Here is a 20189-nt window from a genome sequence, read left to right on the forward strand (position 1 = left end):
ACCATATTCTATACAACAGTAATCCTTTTAAATTTCGTGATATTTTTATAGTCAAGAATATGGTCTATCTTGGTAAATATTCCATGCGCATTTGAAAGAACACATATTCTGTGTTGTTGGGTGAAGTCCCCAATTAGATCAACCTGTTTAACAGTATTTCTTAAATCTCCTATAGCCTAACTAATTTTCTTTCTTATTGTCCCATCTGTTATTGAGACCAGGGTGTTGAATCTCATATTTGGAACTATTAGATCTCCATAATGAACCAATTCCCTTTGCATTGGAAAATGTCCCTCTTTGTCACTGCAGGCCCTGCACAAGGAATTATTCCATCAGCTATTTCCTGGAGGCTCTTCCTTGACTGTGGTAAGTTTCTCTCGGGGTAGAGACTGGATGGAATCATTACAAATCCCTGAGCTTGTGTCTCTCTCTCTTTCTGTGGTTTTCTCCACTCTCCTTACACCTTTGCCTTTCCAAACTCTGAACTCTGTTTTTTCAACTCTGTGAAATTGCTGGGTGAGGATGATATTAGTGGCTGCTGAGAAAAGGAAATCTGAAATACTGAATAATAGAGACGCTCTGTGAAGTGTTGCTTAGCAACTCGTAATAGGAAATAATTTAAACTCTGGATTTATTTTTTTCCTCCAAACTTGCTGCTCCAGCCTGGAATATAGAATCCACTCCCCTTCATGGCAGAAGCTCGTGTGCACACTTGCATGGATACACACACAGTCCCAACCTGACAGCAACAGGCTGTGTTATTTACCAGTTCTCAGTAAGTATGTTTCTTTGGATATGAAAACAGCACTCAAGATGCAAGGCCGAAGTTGCTGAAATTCTATTACAAACACAACTTTCATAAAATCATCTGGCAAGCACCAGGGACACCAAATGCAGGAAGCCCTAAAACAACCACCATTAAAAATGGCTCCGTTTAAACTGTGTCAATAACAGATGTTTTGGAAGCCCACAGAGCATTTTTCTCTCTTGCAAAATAAAATTTTAACTTTTTCAGGAAAACACCATAAATTTCAGATCATAGTCATGGCTTCTTCTTTCAGTTTCAGGTTGACCTCTTCAGAGGTGCATCCAGATGCCCTGAGAGCGGCACACACAGGACCAGCATCCCCCCGATGGCGGCTGGTGCCAGAACACAGGCGCGCTACTGCACAGACATCAAGCAAGGTATTGGACAAAGCCAGAGAGAAGCTGGTGCTGGGCTGGGCTGCACCCTGAATGGGCATCCTGGTGAATGGCTTAGAGTTTGATGGGGTTTTCCTAGGAGGAGGAAATGGCTGATTACAGGTATGCAGGAGCTGAGACAGAATCAGATGACAACACCAGCAGAAAGAAAGGAAATTATAAGGAATCTGTTTATAAGCAATTTATGTTAATTTCAATACAAAAGCAATCATTGGTTCCTAATAATATTGCCTGATATAATATCGGCAGCCGTCCGTCTCAAGAGACGATGGTGTAGCTTCTTAAGAGTCTATCTGCACCGCCGAGAATGGCTGTGCAGTCCGACTCGGGAGTGACACGGTATCTGTCTCCTCCCGTGTTGAATCGACATCTTGCGATGATGCTGGAGCGTCCTCTCCAGTGAAGCTGAAGCTACAGAGCCTGGGCAGGGTGATATGGAGGGTCTGCTGTTGCCCATGCAGCAGACCCCCCTCTCTTCGCAGCTGAAGGGTCCAAGGGAAAGACGGAGTCAATACAGCTTGGCTTCAGGTGCGCCGCAGGAGTTGCCGGTGTTGACTACAATGTCAAACCGCCTTAGGGACTCCGGCTCCGGATTTTCTGTCGGGTTTACTCCCTTAGCCTTTCCCCTGAAGAGGTATGCCGCAAGGCAGCGGAGGTTTTTTGGAATCAGAGTTTTCCTTCTCTGATGTGCCCTGACTGGAAGATCGAACCAGCGACACTTAGCTCGCAGGCCGACGCTCAATCCAGTTAGCCAAACCAGCCAGGGATGCCTGATATAATATATACACATATATTTATTCCTCAGATCAAATATGTCCCCTTTCTCTTAGTGAATCATCTGAGGAATGAAAATACCTCCAACTCAGAGTATGTGCTGCTGACAATTAAAACCAACAACATGATTGATTTTTGTCATCTCTGAAGTAACAGCTACCTCTCCATGAAGTATTTCCGAATAACAACTAAACCAAAGTCAGTTCAGACTGAACAATCTAGAATTCCTAAATATCTCCCTTCCTCAACACACAATAATCTGCCAAGTCAAAACAGGAAACACAGGAAACATCACACAGCTGTCAACTACCATACAATGGGCATAGAGAGATGATGAGTAATGATCATGGTGCCAAAATGCCATATTCAAATTCTGGCTCCCTTCTGAGCTGTTGTGACTTTGGAGAACTTGCTTTACCTCTCTGGGCTTCAGTTTTCTCACCTGAGAAATCGCAAGTACTGTAGTACTTACTTCATGGGGTAGTACAGAACAAACAAGTTATGTATGTAAAGTAATTGAATAATGCCTGGTGCAGAATGGTGGAAGTGTTTTCTGTCATTATTATGGTGGAAAAGGCAAGCAGACAAATACACTACGTGTACAGTCTTGCAGTGTTTCCACAAGTATCTGTGGTGCGATCCCTATGTATGCGACACTGTGCTGTACACTGGGAAAAGAGCAGCAAATAAAAATGCCCCCAGGGCCACCCCATCTTTCAAATGCACCATGATGTGGAGGTGAGTTTGGGGAGGACGTCCAAAGTGCAGAGGTGAGAATAGCTGTGCCTATTCCAGGAGCAGATGACAGTTTAATTACAATGTCCATCTCAGTACCAGGACCTATGCTTCTCTAAAGAAAAGCACAGGAGGAGAGAAGGAAGAAGCAGAGAGATTGTTCCAGAAACACCAACAGAACTATCTGTTCTAGCAAGGTCAGGACTGGAAGGCCCAGTGAGGGTCGTGGTAAATTTCCAGTTCACTGCACAGCCAGTATAACTTTCACACACTCTGGCTGGGAGTTCAGAGGAGGGGGAACACAGAAACATCACCTCCACTCTGAACAGCAGAAATGTGTGGGGGGGTCTCAAAATAACGACACTTCAGGCCGGTCTGTGCTGTTGTACTTCCTTAAAATTTACATTTTGTCAGTGTGTTCCTTGCCCTTAAATGCAACAAGATTAAAAAACCCTCACATTTGTTGGAATAATTTTTTATATTGCTTTTTTTTTCTGAGTTGTGTGTGCTTCTTCGTATTAACTCTAAAATGCCCTCTGAGAAATCACCCTGAATGCAGACAGAGATGCATTCTTTCTTTTCTTTTTCCTTTTCTTCAGAGATGGTTTCTTAGATATTCAGGGACAGGCTGGATTTTTCTCCTTTCAGCCACGCGCTACTAGGTTCCTCACATATACATTCTTGAACTGCATTCCAGGTGACTGCACTAAAGGAAAAGCAAACTAATTCTGTACCATTTCAAAGCCTGTGAGAGCCTTTATTTTCTTACATTTCACCCACTTTCAATAAGAAACTGATGTTTGCACACTTGTGTCCTATTTTGGTAAGAACACACACACAGGCACAGGCTGAATGTCTGGCATACTTTTAGGAAATAGGACAAAGAAAGTCTCTTCTTCCTGGAACAAAATGTTAGCCTTTCAAGTAGGTAATTTGACAAATCTATACAATAACTTAGCATGGTCTCCCCATCAAGAGTAAAATGTGGTTGTCAGTAATGAAAGTGTTTATTTAACTCTACTCACTGAGCTCTTAGTATGAGGGACGCAGAAAACTGGAGTCAAACGCAGATACGACTGAGCCCTCTTGTCCTCATCTGGCCTACCCAGCAGCTCTTGGTATATAAACACCAGCCCATCTAGGCAATTGCCCTCCTGCCCTGCCACCTTCTAAAGAGTATTCCCATCTCAGAGTGCGGGTCATAAGTCAGTAGTTAACAACTGAGATTAAATGAATTTGTCTTGTTAAAAATTAATTAAATAAAACAGCATCTAAAAGCACAGGCTTCACCAGGTGAACCAAAGACATTACAAAGATGTACAGTATCAGGCAAGAAAGACTTATTTGATGTCCTTAGTATAGGGACCCAAAGAAGCATTTCCATTATTCAGACAGCAGAGATAAATGAAATTCTCTAATGCACAAACATTCATTCATGCTGCTCTGTTTGTTTACATGGCAATGCAATTCTTGGGTTATTTTGTCTATATATTCATGATGGTGGGTTTATTTCAACAGGAGAATTGCACACAAGAACATCCCTAATGCCTGATGGACACTAGTTTATAAAAGTGTGAACACTTCCGTGGCATACAATTAAATCCAAGGTGGATATGCAGTGTAGGTGAAGACTGACATCAAGAGCAGTTATCAAAATCTAACAAGGGGGAGTGAATATCAGAGCTACAAGCCACAAGGTGCAACCGGCTTACTGCAGGACAGCATCCACTTAGGAAACAGTGTGTCTTCCTTCCTGTGAAATGATATCTGTCATGAGTTGAATTGTGTTCCTCAAAAGAAACACTTAAGTCCTAACCCCCAGCACCTGTGAACATGACCTTATTTGGAAATAAGGTCTTTGCAGGAGTAATCTATTTAAGATGAGAACATTGGTACTCCCTAAATCCAGTATGATGGATGTCCTTATAAGAAGACAAGAGACGCACTAACAGGAATGGCATGTGATGATGGCGACAGAGATCGGAGTGACATGTCTACAAGCCAAGGACTGCAGGAAACCACAAGAAGCTGGAAGAGGCAAGGAAGAATCCTCCCTACAGACTTCAGAGGGAGTGTGGTTCTGCCCACACCTTGATTTCAGAGTTATGGCCCAAGCATGAGGCACTATTTGTCAAACTTAGTTAATCCTCTTCTAATAGGACTTACTTATGAGGAAAGCCCCACAGTCTAGAGCTCCAGGCAGGGATCGTTGCTATGTTGTGTAACTACACTGGGCGTGTGTAGAAGAGAGAAGGCTGCACCCCATACACATTGGCACTGATTCCTTTTAAAAAATTAAAATTATGTCATTTACTTGATCTAGCAGTACAGAGAAAGCAAATACCTCATATACCCCTGTACCAGTTCTGAGCTCAAAATAGACCAAGTATTTTCAAACCATTCAGAAAAATAAGAAAAAATACAGTGACAGCACCACCCTCTTTGCCTCTCTATCATTTCATCAATGGGAAAGGTATAGCACAAACTAAGGGTGTGTTGGCAAATCAGTTCAAGCAAGAAGCAAGCAGACAGGGCTTCATCCCAAGTACCGATGCCACCACTAAACAGCTGGAGGCAAAAACTCTGCAATTTACCACCCGACTTCACTCAGAAAGTTCTTGGAATCATCAACAAATTTTTTTTTTTAATTTCCATCCAAGAGGCAGCTGTGCAGAACAAATGTCAGCTGGGTTGGGGAGCTGGCAGCACAGGGTAAAAGGGACTTCAGGACGGGTTGATCTGTGCCGAATTAAAGTGCCACTGATGGGAAGGCTCCACATGCAGTGAAGGCTGTGAGGGCAAATCCCCTGAAGTCTTCCTTTTCGTTTTCCTTATTTCCCAGTGATTCTTTCTACACAGGGTGGCACATAAACCTCCAAGCCTGCCACCCTTCTACCTGCCTGTACTGCTCATGGCTATACATTGTTGCAAAATGACTCTTTTTTTGCCTGATCAAAACTGACGCAAACGCTCTTAAATTATGCCTTGGTAACTCCATACAATTTCACTTACTGAGGTTTTAGGAACTGGTTCTTTAAAAGGCGTCACTGAGGGGGCCATGTTGTATTACATGGGGTTCTCAGACTTGACACCCTGGCATTGAGGCTGGCTAGTCCTCTGTGGTGGGTACTACACCACGCAACACCTCTGGGCTCTACCTACTAGATGATAGTGGCATCCCCCCAATCCAGGATGTGACAACCAAAAACATTCCCAGAACTGAACAAATGTCCCATGGGTGTGAAGTCACTCCCAGCAGAGAACAACCTGTATCATGAACAGGAGCCTAGGAGCCGACCTCTGGAGTCAGACCCTCTGGGTTCACATCGCTTTTTCCACTCACCAGCAGCTTGGCCATGAGCAATGTACTTCACTGCCCTGTGTCTTTAGTTCTGCAGTTATAGTATGAGTGTGATGGTTCCCACCTCATGGAGTTATATGGAGATAAATGAGGTTATATAAGGAAAGCACTCAGAACAGTGCCGGGCACAGCCCAGATGATACACATGCTGGTTGCTTATAGTCTTTGTTCTGCACTAGAGACATAAACAGTAGGATCTACACTCAAACAACCTGCACAGTGGAGAATTAACCTTACCCAAAGAGGGTTCTAGGCTTTGCCTTGGGCTCCTGGGAAGTCATCCCTAGACCCCTAGAATGCTCTGCCTGACAAAGGTGCCTCTGTTTGCCTAGGAGTTTTTGCCAGAGACAGTCTAAATATGATTTACAATGGAGACTTAGGGCCATGCTGTATCAGTTCTGCCTCCAGAGGGGCTGGAGACTACAGGTATCAGACCAGCTTCCATAAGGCTGGAGACTAAAGTCAGCCATGCAGACAGTACGTGACTGAGCCCCAGTAAAACCTCTGGGCAGAGAAGGGTCAACTGAACTTCCTGGGTAGGCAATACTCATGCACCATGCCACATAACACTGTCCATGAGTGCACAGACAGAGAACAATGAGAGCTCTACATCTGCTAGTTTTCCTGGACTACAAAACTTATAGAAAGTTAGTGCTCACTGAGGTGCTTATCTTTACCAAACTTCTGGCTAATGTGACAGAATGGTTTCATTTTAAATCTGCATACCTGTTTGAATGGGGCAGCTGTGGCCAAGAGGGTGGGGCAGGATTTCAAGCACCAGTGGAATAAGAGGGCCCAAAGTGGCCCTTTTCTGGAAAGATGTGTAAGCAGGCCCACAATGTGAGGTAGACACCACGCCCAAGCCCCCCGTGAAGAAAGAGTGACCTAAAATAGCTGCAACCTGCATGGCTATGGCCTTTGCTGAGCATCAAGCAGACATAGCTGTGTTCCAGAAACTTGCCCAAGCCACAAGCAGGGCTGGCTACCCAACTGCAATGTCAACTAGACTGAGGGTCCACATACAATCTAGTTCTGCTGGGGCCCTGGCAGCATAGTGAAGGCAACCTCAGAGGTGGAATTATGTCTAAGGGCACAGGTAGAATATCCCACTCAACCTGAGCTTGAAAACAGCAATGTCAAAGCGCACAGGAATAACTAATGCTGAGACATTTCACCAACACACTCAATGCCTGAGAGCAATCAATCTTGAGAATATGGAAATAAGAAATAACTATGAAATAAGTATGCTTACTATGCTTAAAGAGATTTTTTAAAGCCAGTGGACAGCATCAATATAACCAAAATGTATGTCATAAAACCAAAAGACAGGCAAAAACAGAACAAGTAGATACAAAAAAAAAAAAAAAAATCCAACAACAACAAATCTGGAGATGACAAAATAAAGTCATCTATTAATAGAGACACTGAGTGAGTAGCCATGAGTGCTTTTCACCGGTGGGCCACTCTTGCAGATACAAAGACATGACAGTAGAAAGACAGTCACTGCCTAGGAGTTTATATTCTTGCAGGGGATGCAGTCAGTAGAAAAAGAGAGAGAGAAAGAAATGTAATACGATATGGGGTGCTGTATGTAAGTCATCACTGGTGCTATGGGAAACAAACAGGCTAAGGGTGTCACCCAGTGGGGTGGCATCTGGAAATCAAAGACTGCTGCTCTGAGACAGAAACCCATGAGGCCAATGAAGGTAACACAGGAGCCACACAACATGTGGAATAGCATTCTAGACAGACGGGAAGTCCTTATCCTGATTAACTGGTTCTCTTAATATAATAATAATCATACAATGAACATTGGACTTCTGGTGAAATTATTGATGATCCAATTATGTTGAAAACAGGTCTGATGTCACTCACACTCTGTTAATCACTTCTGCAGTAGAAGTCCTGGCTAATACACTTAGACAATATAATGTGTAAAAATAGAGTACATTTGGAATTTGAAAGAGCAAAAATGTTAATTACCTGGAGATGATTAATTACCATCTATATAAATAAACTGAAACCCTCAGATAAACTAACAGAGCTAATAAGAGTTCACCATACCAGAGTAATATAAAAAAGAGCAATATCTTTATGCATAGACAGAAAAGGGAATAAGAAAAAAATCCAGCTGGGAGCGGGGAGCAATGGGGGAAAAATGGGACAACTGTAATTGAATAACCAAAAAATAAAATTAAAAAAAAAAAAAGAAAAGAAAAAAATCCATTTTATAAAACTACCAAAAAATTATAGCTACTGAAGAACAAGTCTAGGGAACATTATTACTGATTTCATGAAGAGAAGAAGTCTTTGAAGGACATAAAATAAAACCAAAATTATTGGAGAGACACGCTATGTCATTCTATGGAAAGACTCAATACAAAGGAAAAGAAACACATCTCTGGATGTTTTATATAGTGTTCTTTTATTATTTCCTAATTGTTAAATATCCTTCAAAGCAAGAAATAGAAAATGCCATATAATTTAAAAACTGATCCCAGCTAGAGCTTGAAGTGAACATGATCACTTGATTCTGTAATTAATATAGAAACTAGGCTAAAGAAATTCTAAACAACAGGAAAACAGAAGAACACAGAGGGGATACTTGCTCTTCCAGAAATTAAGGCTTCTTATAAAGCTATATCTTTAAACAAAATTAGCATCAGTGCAAGGAGAGACCAGTGGGGCCATGCCACAGGCCAGCAAACCAATGCTCTTAAGCCATCTGCTTCATCTGTTCTATGTGCACCAGTGTGAAGGTGGGAGGGATTGTGGACCACATGCACCATTTAAGGCAGTCAGGTGAGGCCAGAGGACAGGGCATGTGAAGAAGAGAGGCAGAGCTGAGGCAGGGAAGGAAATGGCCTGAGCATGGAAGTGTGTGCCTGTGCTCCAAGGAGCTTGAAGGTGAGAGTGATAATGAGACTGGGACAGGGGCCTCACTGACACCTGGAGCCTCTTCAGGAAATGGGGGGAGAGGAAAAATGGCACCATGGATTCTGCTGTCCACTAGAGAAGCCTTTTAGAGCCAGAGAGACCAACCTGAGTTCATTAAATTCAGTCCTCTCCCTTTACAGAAGAAACTGAGGTCCAAACATGATAATGTCTTGGCTGAGGTCAAGTGACAACAAAACCCACTGGTAACTTCATCCAGGGATATCCCCACCTAAGGCATGCCATAATGCTCTGTCCCTTGCCCTGACACTTGAACCCTGTTGTCTGTTCCTATCTTGAATCTCTCTTCTCCCTTGGTCTTTACAGCAATTCTCCCTCACTGGTCCTCTGCTCCCACAAATGTCACCTCCTTTATCCATTCCTGGCTCCTGTTCCTCTCCTATCCTGGCTCTTGAGTCCTCACCAAGTCTGTGATGACCCTCTTGGTGCTCCATTCATACTCTCCCTGGATGGCTACAGAACTTCACAGCTTTGATTGCAAGCTCGACGCTAGTAACTTGTACATCCATATCTGCAGCTCAGACTTGTCTGTGCCCTGGACCACACACTGTTTAATCTAGTAGTCAGTGGGACACATCCAGGTGGCAGCGGCCCATTCATCACTCTCCTAAAGACCTAACAGCCTTCAGGTGGAGCCATATTGTGAGCTGAGAGGCTCATCAGGTTCAACACAAAGAACCATGAGTCTCCCAACAGGTACGGAAGCAATCTTACTGACATCATGTTGATACACAATTCAGTATCATAGAAGTCTGTTTGTAAGGAGAAAGGCTCAATGACTGAGAAAGAGATCAATGGCAACTACCAGTCTTGAGAATTATAAGCACAAGCTAAGGCTCCCAACCCAGAACTCTGGATGTTGGAATAGGAAACTCAGGGTACCAGGAGAAGATGGAACTACTGAAATGTGGTGTGAGGTATAAACCTAGACTTATTAATCTAAGACCAGTGACAAGTGAAACCCAGGCCCTCACCCTGGCTGCCAGCAGGCCTGGTGAGTTAAAATGGGCTCTGAATGACTTCACACATGAGGTCACCACAAAGATGACTATTTCAAAAGATTTTCTCCTAAAGGTCTCTTGTTTACAGTTTAGGGCCAAGTTTACAGAATTACATATGTCACAAATCAGAGCACAGAAAGAAAATATAAAAATCATTTGAATACCTTACCTGGTCCCAGGGAGAGACAGTGCCTCCAAAACACATGAACAGGTAGGCCATGGCCACGAGACAGATCCATATCACCACAGAGAAAAGGCGGAGCAGCTTCTTAAACACAGACTCAATGCAGACGAGGATGAATATCGCAAAGAAAATCGCCAGGGCAGTGGGAACCGTTATTAAAAATGCCACATGGTCTTCAGCTTCCTAACAGAAAAAAAAAAAATTGCAAGGTACAATTTAGAAAAACCATGGTAGCAATGATTTATGTTATCAAAATGTTATCAACATTCATCAATGTCAAAATATATTGGGTTTTAAAAACTATTTCAGAAGTAGAAAGTTTAAACTTTTGAAAATATAATTTTCCTGTTAAATAGCCATGCTTTGCTATATAAATATCCTAGTATTCACTATTTAAAGTATGTGAAAAAAGCTATGCTATTGAATTTAAATTTTCCCTGAAAAATGGAGAAATGAATTTTATTAAAAAGTGAATGCAAGAACACATAATATATGGATAAAATAAGACAACCAACTTCACTGCCTTCATCACAGGATTTAAGAAATGGCCTGACCACAGAAAAATGAAGATGTCCAAATAACTCGAAATGTTTTAAGAAAACCTAAAATCTATCTCAGTCTCTAAAGTGATGAGCTTTTATTTTTAATGCATGGCAATTAATATTTCAATGGGATCATAGGTTAAAAGAAAAGGGACAGAAAGTACTAAACATAGAATATGAGAGAGAAGGAAACACTTAGAAGAGTGTGCCATTTTGCTAGTTTCCTTATCCATCTCTCTTGGGCTCAGGTAGCAAAAAGGAAATGGGCATCTATTAATAGTCTCCTATTAATGCATGATCTTAAAATCCACATTTGCTCACTAATCCTCATTTTCCACATATCTTTTTCTAGCCTCTCCCCAAAGGCACACTATTTCAATTCTACCCAATTCAACACAATATAAGAGACATCATGTTTCCTTTGATTATACAAGCACGGGTTTGGGCTTTAGCTTCTGCAAAACTCTATGCTGGAGACTTACTAAGAAAAGCATGCACTATGGAGAGAACTCAGTTCAAGGTCTTTAATCCTCATCCAAAATGTGTAGTTACCAAAACACCCAAAGGAGTTTCTTAAAAAAAAAAAAAGCCATATAGCTGGGACCCTAAGAACTTGGTTTTCGAACATTAAAAGCTACAGTCAAAGCTGAGAGGTATAGAGCAGCTCCTTGCGCCTAGTGAGGCCCTCCTCTTTTCTGGTTGCTCCCAGGTTCATCATCCCATTAGCATTAGGACTTCACAATGGAGATGTTCCCATCCAGATATCAAGCCACCAACCACAGGGAAATGCAGAAGCAGAGCAGATCAGCCAACTAACCACACCAAGTCCAGGAAAACATGGAGGGGGAGGAAAGGAACCCAGGTCTACCCTTGATGACTCCATTTCCCTTTCTTTTACAATTATATGTATATCATGTGATACCTGGGAACATGGCAACAGCAACAACAACCATAGCAAATACTACTAGATATACTTCTTGTCCTAAGCACTCTTACCTATATTAACCTCTTTAATACTTGCAACAATGCCATGATGTGGCACTGTTGTTAGCAATACGCTGCAGGGGAGAAAACCGAGGCACCAAGAATGAAAGTGAGTTGCCATGGGTTGACCAAACTGGTGAGGGAGAAAGAACTAGAGCTCAGCCCAGGGATCTGGCTGGGGGTCTGTTCCAGCCACCACAGCAATACTCTGCCCTCTGGTTGTGCAGAGGATGGTGAGCTATACCAAATGGGCCAGCCCTGGAGTGGCCAAAACAATGTATGTTTCCCAAACCAGCAGGAGGCAAGAGGATTAAATGTTATGTTCTTATTCTCTCCCTCACTGCTATTTCTGTCCATGGTTAAGCACCTAAGTTGTACTCTTACCCACAGACACATGTTACAATCATTACAAAAGGGTGTCAGATATCCACCAGGCTGCCAATGCTCCCCTGAACTCAGACACTGCAAATCAGTGTAATCAGGGACCTTCCGGGTATATCAAATTTGAGATTATGAACGCTACACACATGGAGTCCTGCAAGCGCATTTTCCCTTAAACTTCCCATAATGAACTGAACTGAACTATGGGCAGAAAGCTAACCAGGGAATAACCAGGACAGCTGTTTTCCCAGTATGGCTTTTTCCTTGTTCCATTAACCCAGCAGGGGAGAAACCATAATGGGTTGTATTGGTTCTTATTTCTCCAGAAAGGCTGAAAGTGGTACAAGAATATGCATAACGGTAAAAGGAAAATTAGTAGGTAAAGGAACTGAAAGAGTGTGAGAGACTCCTTCTAGGAAGTGGAGGACACACTGAATTACCTGGAGGCGCTTTTCCTCTTTTAAAAGATCTAGCTGCTGTGAACATGACAAAGACCCACTGACCTACCACCCACCCTGGGTACAGACAGTATAGGATAAGCCTAGATATTGTGCTGGGCTTGCAATATTGTGGCCTTTGCCTCACTTTTTTCTTTGAATGTCAGGGTCTTCATCACTGAGAAGTGACTTGTCTGGGCTGCAGGGTGACCTCTGCATTAGACACAGTGTACACGGTGCCTAGGTCCCATCATATTTTTAGAAACTGCAAAGAAGTGCTTCAATTTCTTAAGAAATTAAAAAAACCAAGCTTATAGGGTCAAAGGTTACATACATCTTCATGCTAACAAACTCGTAAACTATAACAGTGGATGTATTTTTAGGGAGGAAAGAGCATAGGAAAGTGTCTCAGTGTAACGTGATCCTAGGAGGCTGGTGACATACCCCTGCTCACCAGAGGTCTCACATTACCAAGTCAATTCCAAGGACGACCTTCCTTCAGCTTCAAACAGGGTCTGCCACCTCTGTGGGTGAGAGGATTCGCAGACGGCCAAGGCTGCAGATAGTCAGCAGCTGCTCACGAGGCTGGGGCCCTAACCACTGTCAAACCTCAGTCCACGGAGAGACAGGGGCTCTTCTAGAAAGAGAATAACTATCAATGCCATCTTCATTTGCCTCTGAACTCTAACTTAGAGCAAGTTTTGATACAGACTTCTCCACAAAATAGAATCTTTGATAAGGGTGTCAAGGAAAAAACAGTAGGGTATTCATTTAAAAATGTATAAGGTTCTAAGCTACATTTTTTTCCCTAGTCTCACTGTTGTCATCATGCATTTTTCTTAAGGCTATGTAAATTGAATAAAGGAATGCCCTCAGACCTTGAATGACACAGTCCTCCTCCTCCCTCTCCTGTTCCATTCCCAGGAGACTGAAAGATGGATGAAGCCACAAGGCATACCCTATGGCTGTTTGCTTCTGGAGCTAGCTGAGTTTTCAAAATTCAGAGTATAAAACAAACAGAGTTACTTAAGATAAAGTGAGCTAAAACATTCAAAACATTGTCAATCTAAGTAAGTATGTTTATGTACCCCAAAGCCTTCTCTCTTCATGCAAAAAAAAAAAAAAAAAAATTATATATGCTATAATACAAACTAAATGAAATGTACTAAATTGCCTTTATTAGTACCAAAAATGTACTAAAATGCCTTTAAAATATGACTTTAAAATGATAAAAAATTTTCCATAAAACACAAACTAAATGAAATGTACTAAAATGCCTCTAAAAGGGAGATGTCAAGCATGGTATCATCTACTGTAATGATAATGGGTTCCTATCACTCTCTTTGAACATTTTATCCTTTCTTTTTCAATGCATTTTCTGGTAATTTTGGATGGCTTCTAATTGCAAGGCCTATTAAATACCCATCACTTTTATTTATTATATGACAGCTCCTTTATTTCTTAGAGGCTTTTTCATGGAGAAACAGATTATCTGTATTTTCATTCTTCTCCACGTGCACTTTTCTTTTTTTTTGTAAACAGAATTATTTTTCATTTAGATAGTCAAGGCCAGTCTAATGTAAAACAGTGCTTTTCTATAAAAAGATATTTTACAGAAGTCCTTTGAAGTCCCAAGACTGCAGGTAGAAACCAGTTTCCATTATTGCTGTGTCTCGGGGTGAGCTCTGAACCTCTGGTCTCTGCCTTCACGTGAACAGCAATACAGACACTGCATAGGCACTGGGTGATTGTGCCTCATGGCCCCACCATGAATAACAGAGACTATTATTGTGACGACCAGCACTGCCTTTTTTCTTCTTATCTCAGAACTTCCTCACCAATACTAGTCTGACTTTTCATTAATAGATTAATGCCCATTTTCCATTCCAAATAATAATTTACTTTATTACCACAAATTATTTTGAATAATTGTCATTGGGCAAAAGGAGATCAGCCTTTAGCTATGATATATATCAGACTTCAGGTTTGTGCATACATTTATATATGTGTGTGTGTGTGTGTGTGATATAATAGAAAATATATTTTTCACTTTTTTCTACATATGTAGTCATTCTCTAAATATCATGAGGTGTGAGAGGAATAAAAATACTAATTAATAAGTTCTACATAACCATGATGAAATAAATTTTTAAAAAGATCTCAATGAATGGAGAAATAGTCCATGCACACAGATGGGAAAAACATATTGTCAAGGTGTCAGTTATTTCCAAATTAAACTATACTTTCAATGTAATCCCAATAAAAATCCCAGGAAGTTATTTTAAAGCTTATATCAAGAGTCAAAAAGACCCAAAATAACCAACCCAATGTGAAAGACAAAACACTACCTGAGTTTAAGACTTACTAAAAAGCTACAGTAATCAGAATGGGGTTGTGATGGCAGAAGAAGAGACAGATAAATAAATGGAACAGAACAGACTCACACAAATGTAGTCAACAGATATTTGACAAAAGAACAAAGACAATTCAAAGGAGAAAGGACAGTCTTTTCAGCAAAAGATCTTGAAACAACTAAATAGATATTCACATGCCAAAAAAAAGTGAATCCAAGACACATACTTTACACCTTCCCCACAAATTCACTCAAACTGGATCATAGATCTAAATGTAAAATGCAGAAATAATTCCAAAAAATTCTGAAAGCCTTCTTATATGCAAACCTTTGTCAGTTTGTCACGACATTGAAATATTTTTGAAATAAATATATAAATTATATGAGTGTCAAAAATGAACTAGTTTCCACCTGCTTATGGTACAAATGACTTGTTTATGTACACACAAATATATGGCCCATGGTCTGGCCGTATTTACTTATTCTCAGCTCCTATGACACAGGCCAGAATTCTCACTCACATTTTAAGAATATGGATAAAAACATTTAAGTCAGTGCATTTTAAATGGGCAACTATTTTAAATCAGGCATCATACCTTACAGAACCTTCCCTTATATATGAACCAGACTCCAAGTATAAGGTATTCCTGAGGGTGTTGCTACTCTCACAAAAAGGAAGGCAAGGTTTCCAACTCCTTCCCCTCTCATCCGCCAAAACCTCCACTGCTCACCACCTCCCAAAAGTCACAAACAAAGGAGTGTACTAAGGTATGGAGCCTGGGGCACCTGGGAGGAGCAAGGACCATCCTTGTACTGATCACATAAGGGGGTGCCACAGATGCTGAAGGCTAGGAAGCCTAGCAGCATAGAGATCCACAAAATAGCAGGTGGGGCAAAGAGAACCAAAGTGGAGCTCAATTGAGGTACATTCCAGCTATCTTGGAAAACAAAAATAAAGTATTCTTTGGGAAAAGCTTCCCCCCTTGGAACTTCAATATTTCTATCAAATACAATCAAGCATCTTACATCAAAAACCACCAAAAAAAAAAAGGGAAATGAGCAGTCACTAAGAATGATGGCACATTTTTTTGCACGTCCCTGTCCAGCTCTCCTAAAAATCCTAAAACCCTAATTTAAAATAACTTATGCACCCCTATATTCATAGCAGCACTGTTTATAATAGCCAAGTGCTGGAAACAGTCCAAGTGCCCATCTGCAGATGAGTGGATCAAAAAACTATGGTACATTTATACAATGGAATACTATGCAGCAGAGAGAAAGAAGGAACTCCTGCCATTTGTGACAACGTGGGTGGAACTAGAGAGAATTATGCTCAGTGAAATAAGCCAGGCAAAGAAAGAAAAATACCATATGATATCACCTAATACAGGAAACTAAAGAACAACATAAACAAATGAACTAAATAGGGCAAGGAGCAGAATAACAGTCAATGGAGGGGAGGGGGGAGGGAGAGAAGGGGGATAAGTAAGGGAAGGGTTTAGTCAAGGAATGTGTATAAATGACTCATGGACATGGACAATGGGGAGGGATAAGATTGTGGGAGAAGGGGTGGGCTGGGTGCAGGGGGAGCAATGGGGAAAAAATGGGACAATTGTAATTGAAAAACCAAAAAATAAAAAGTAATAAAAAAAGAATGATGGTGCAATGGAAGTAACAAATGGTTTTGATTTCCAAGGAAAGCACATGTCAAAATTGAGAGCCAGAGAACACAGAACAGCTGTACATGACATCTTTAAAGGAATATAAAGAATGATAGCACAACAGGAATCAATCAAGTACAAAAAAAAAATGAATCATGTAAAAATTAAAAGCATAATCATCTAAATAAAAGCTCAACAATTAGGTTAAAGGGAAAAAAACAGTTAAAATATTAGTGAACTGGACAATAAACCAAGAGCTTAAAAACAATGCAAAAATAGATAAGGAAATAAAAATTATAAGAAACCCTAAGATATAAAGGATAAAATTAAAAGGTATAACATATGTCTGATTGGAGTCTCTGAATTAAAAAATGAAGACACTTGACATAAAATATCTGAGGATTGTGCAGCACTAATGAAAATCAATAATCTCCAACTCCAGAATTTCAGTTAGACAAAAAGAAATACAAATATGTTTACATGATGAAAATACAAAATATTAGAGATGAAGTGAAGATCCTAAGAGTATCCAACCAAAAAGTAAGGATCATCCACAGAGGATAATAAAGCATGAGAGAAGAAATCTCAACAGTACAAGAGATAATAGTGAATTAATGAGTAAAAAAATAAGTCAACCTTGTATAAACAACAAACCAGTTATTTTAAAGAGAGAAAAATATTAACACTTATAGACAGTGATAATTATTTAAAGCTGACATTTACCATTTAAAAAAATCTTCTCTACTTGGGCCACAAAGAGGTATCAATAAATTTAAGAAGATCAAAATCATATCACAATATGATTTTGATCTTCTGATCACAGTAAAACGAAATTAGAAATCAATTACAAGAAAAAACTGAATACATGCAAACACGTGGAGGCTAAATAATATGTTACTAAACAATGAATGGGTTAACAATAAATCCAGAAAGAAATCAAAAGATACCTTGAGACAAATGAATATAAAAACACAACCCAAATTCTATGGAACTCAGTGAAAGCATTCTTAAGAGGGAAATTCATAGCAATACAGGACTACCTCAAGAAAAAAGAAAAATCTCAAATAAACAATCTAATCTTACATCTAAAGGAACTAGAAAAAATACAACAAACAAAGCACCAAGTAAGCAAAAGGAATAAAATCATAAAAATCAGAGTGGAAGTAAATGAAATAACCTTTAAAACAATGCAAAAGATTAATAAAACCAAGAGCTGGCTCCTTAAAAAGATAAACAAGATTGATAAATGTTCAGTCAGCCTTATCAAGAAAAACTGAGAGAGGGCCCAAATTTAAAAAGTGAGAAACAAAAGAGAAAAACTGACAACTGCACCACAGAAATATAAAGGATTATAAGAAACTACTATGAACAACAATATGCCAACAAGTTGAACAATCTGGAACTAATGGATAAATTCCCAGAAACATACAATCTTCTGAGATTAATGAAAAAGAAACAGAAAATCTAAACAGACCAATTACAACCAACAAACTTGATTCAGCAATCAAAAAAATTCTCCCAACAAACAAAAGCCCTGAACTGGATGGCTTCACATATAACTTTTATCAAACATTCAAAGGAGAATTAACACCTATCCTTCTTAAACTTTGTCATAAAATTTTAAAAGATGGAAGTCTCCCAAGCTCATTTCATGAGGCCAGAATTATTCTGCTTCCAAAATGTGACAAAAACATTTTTTTTAAAATTATAGACCAATATCCGGGATACAAAAACTCTCAACAAAATATTAGCAACCCAAATTCATCAATACTTTAAGAAGATCATGTACCATGATCTAATGGGATTTATTCCTGGGATGCAAGTTTGGTTCAATATCCACAAATCAATTAACATGATAAAACCACATAAATCAAATGCAGGATAAAAAAATCATATGATCATATCAATAAATGCAAAAAACACATTTGACAAAATCTAGCTCTGATTTATAATAAAAATTATCAGCAATATGGAAATAGAGGGAATGTACTTCAATATAATAAACCCACAGCTAACATTAAACTCATTAGGGAAAAGCTAAAAGTGTTTCCCTTAAGATCAGAATTAAGACAGGGATGTCCACTTTCACCACCCTATTCAACATAGTGCTGGAAGTCCTAGCTACAGCAATCAGACAAGAAGAAGAAATAAAAGGCATTCAACTAGAAAAGGAAGAAGTAAAACTCATTATTTGTAGATGACATGATTCTATATAGAGAGAACCCTAAAGATTTCGCCAAAAACTACTAGAACTGATAAATAAATTTAGCCAAATAGCAGGATGCAAAATAAGTATTTAGAAATTGATTTCATTTTTATACAACAATAATGAACTATCAGAAAGAGAACTGAAGAAAACAATCCCATTTACAGCTACATCAAAGTGAATACATTACCTAAAAAAAAATTTAACCAAGGAGATAAAAAACCTGTACCTGGAAAATTAAAAGACAATTAAAGAAAGAAATTGAAGAAGATAATAACAAAGGGAAATATGTACTGTTCTCATGGATAGAAATAATTAATATCATTAAAATGTCCATACTACCCAAAGCAATCTATATATTCAATGCAATCCATTTCAAAATACTAATGGATATATTTCACAAAACTAGACATAATCCAAAAATTGGTATGAAACCATAAGACCCAGAATAGCCACAGCGATCTTGAGAAAGAAGAACAAAGACAGTATTAATCAAAACAGCCTGATACTGGCATAAAAACAGACACATAGATCAATGGAACAAAATAGCCCAAAAATAAACCCATCCCTATGTGGACAATTAATATATGAAAAAGTGGCAAGAATATACAATGGAGGAAAGATAAGTCTATTCAATAAATCACATTGGGAAAACTGAACAGAAAAATGCAAATAAATAAATAAATAACAAAACACTAAACTAAACCACCTTCTTACACCATATACAAACATAAACTCAAAAGTGATTAAAGACTTAAGTGTAAGAATCAAAGTCATACGACTCTTAGAAGAAATCCTAGGCAGTAAACTATGACACTTTGCTTAGCAATACTTTTTCTGATATATCTCCTCAGGCAAGGAAACAAAAGAAAAAATAAACAAGTGGGATTACATCAAACCAAAATGCTTTGGCACAGCAAAGGAAATCATCAACAAAATGAAAAGACAACCCACTGAATGGGAGAATACATTTGCCAATGATACATCTGATAAGAGGTTAATATCCAAAATTTATAAAGAATGCATACAACTTAACACCAAAACAACAACAACAAAAAAAACCCCACAATCCACTTAAAAAAACAGGCAGAGAAACTAAATAGACACTTCTCCAAAGAGGACATATAGATGGCCAAAAGGCATATAAAAGATGCTCAACAGCATTAATCATCAGAAAAATGCAAATTAAAACCACAATGAGATATCACCTCACACTTGTCAGAATGATTATCATCAATAAATCCACAAATCACAAGTGTTGACAAAGATGTGGGAAAAAGGGAACCCTCTTGCTCTGTTGGTGGGATGACAAATTGGAATAGCCACTATGGTTAAGAGTAGGAGGTTCATCAAAAAATTAAAAATAGAACTACCTTTAATCCAACAACTCCACTTCTGGGTATATATCTGAA

The 20189-nt window shown here is 39.4% G+C and overlaps 1 protein-coding gene across 1 annotated transcript in view; it reads right to left on the reverse strand.

Annotated features, from left to right (window-relative positions):
- The window catches only part of ADCY2 (adenylate cyclase 2), a 378366-nt gene that overhangs the window by 346537 nt on the left and 11640 nt on the right, over positions 1–20189 (reverse strand). The window contains exon 2 of the mRNA XM_090276238.1: positions 10199–10396. Within this exon, the coding sequence (XP_090132364.1) occupies positions 10199–10396 (198 nt within the window). The remainder of the gene's footprint in view (positions 1–10198; positions 10397–20189) is intronic.

This window comes from Furipterus horrens, unplaced genomic scaffold (assembly GCF_987537825.1).
Source record: "Furipterus horrens unplaced genomic scaffold, mFurHor1.1.pri manual_scaffold_5, whole genome shotgun sequence".
NCBI classification, from domain to species: domain Eukaryota; kingdom Metazoa; phylum Chordata; class Mammalia; order Chiroptera; family Furipteridae; genus Furipterus; species Furipterus horrens.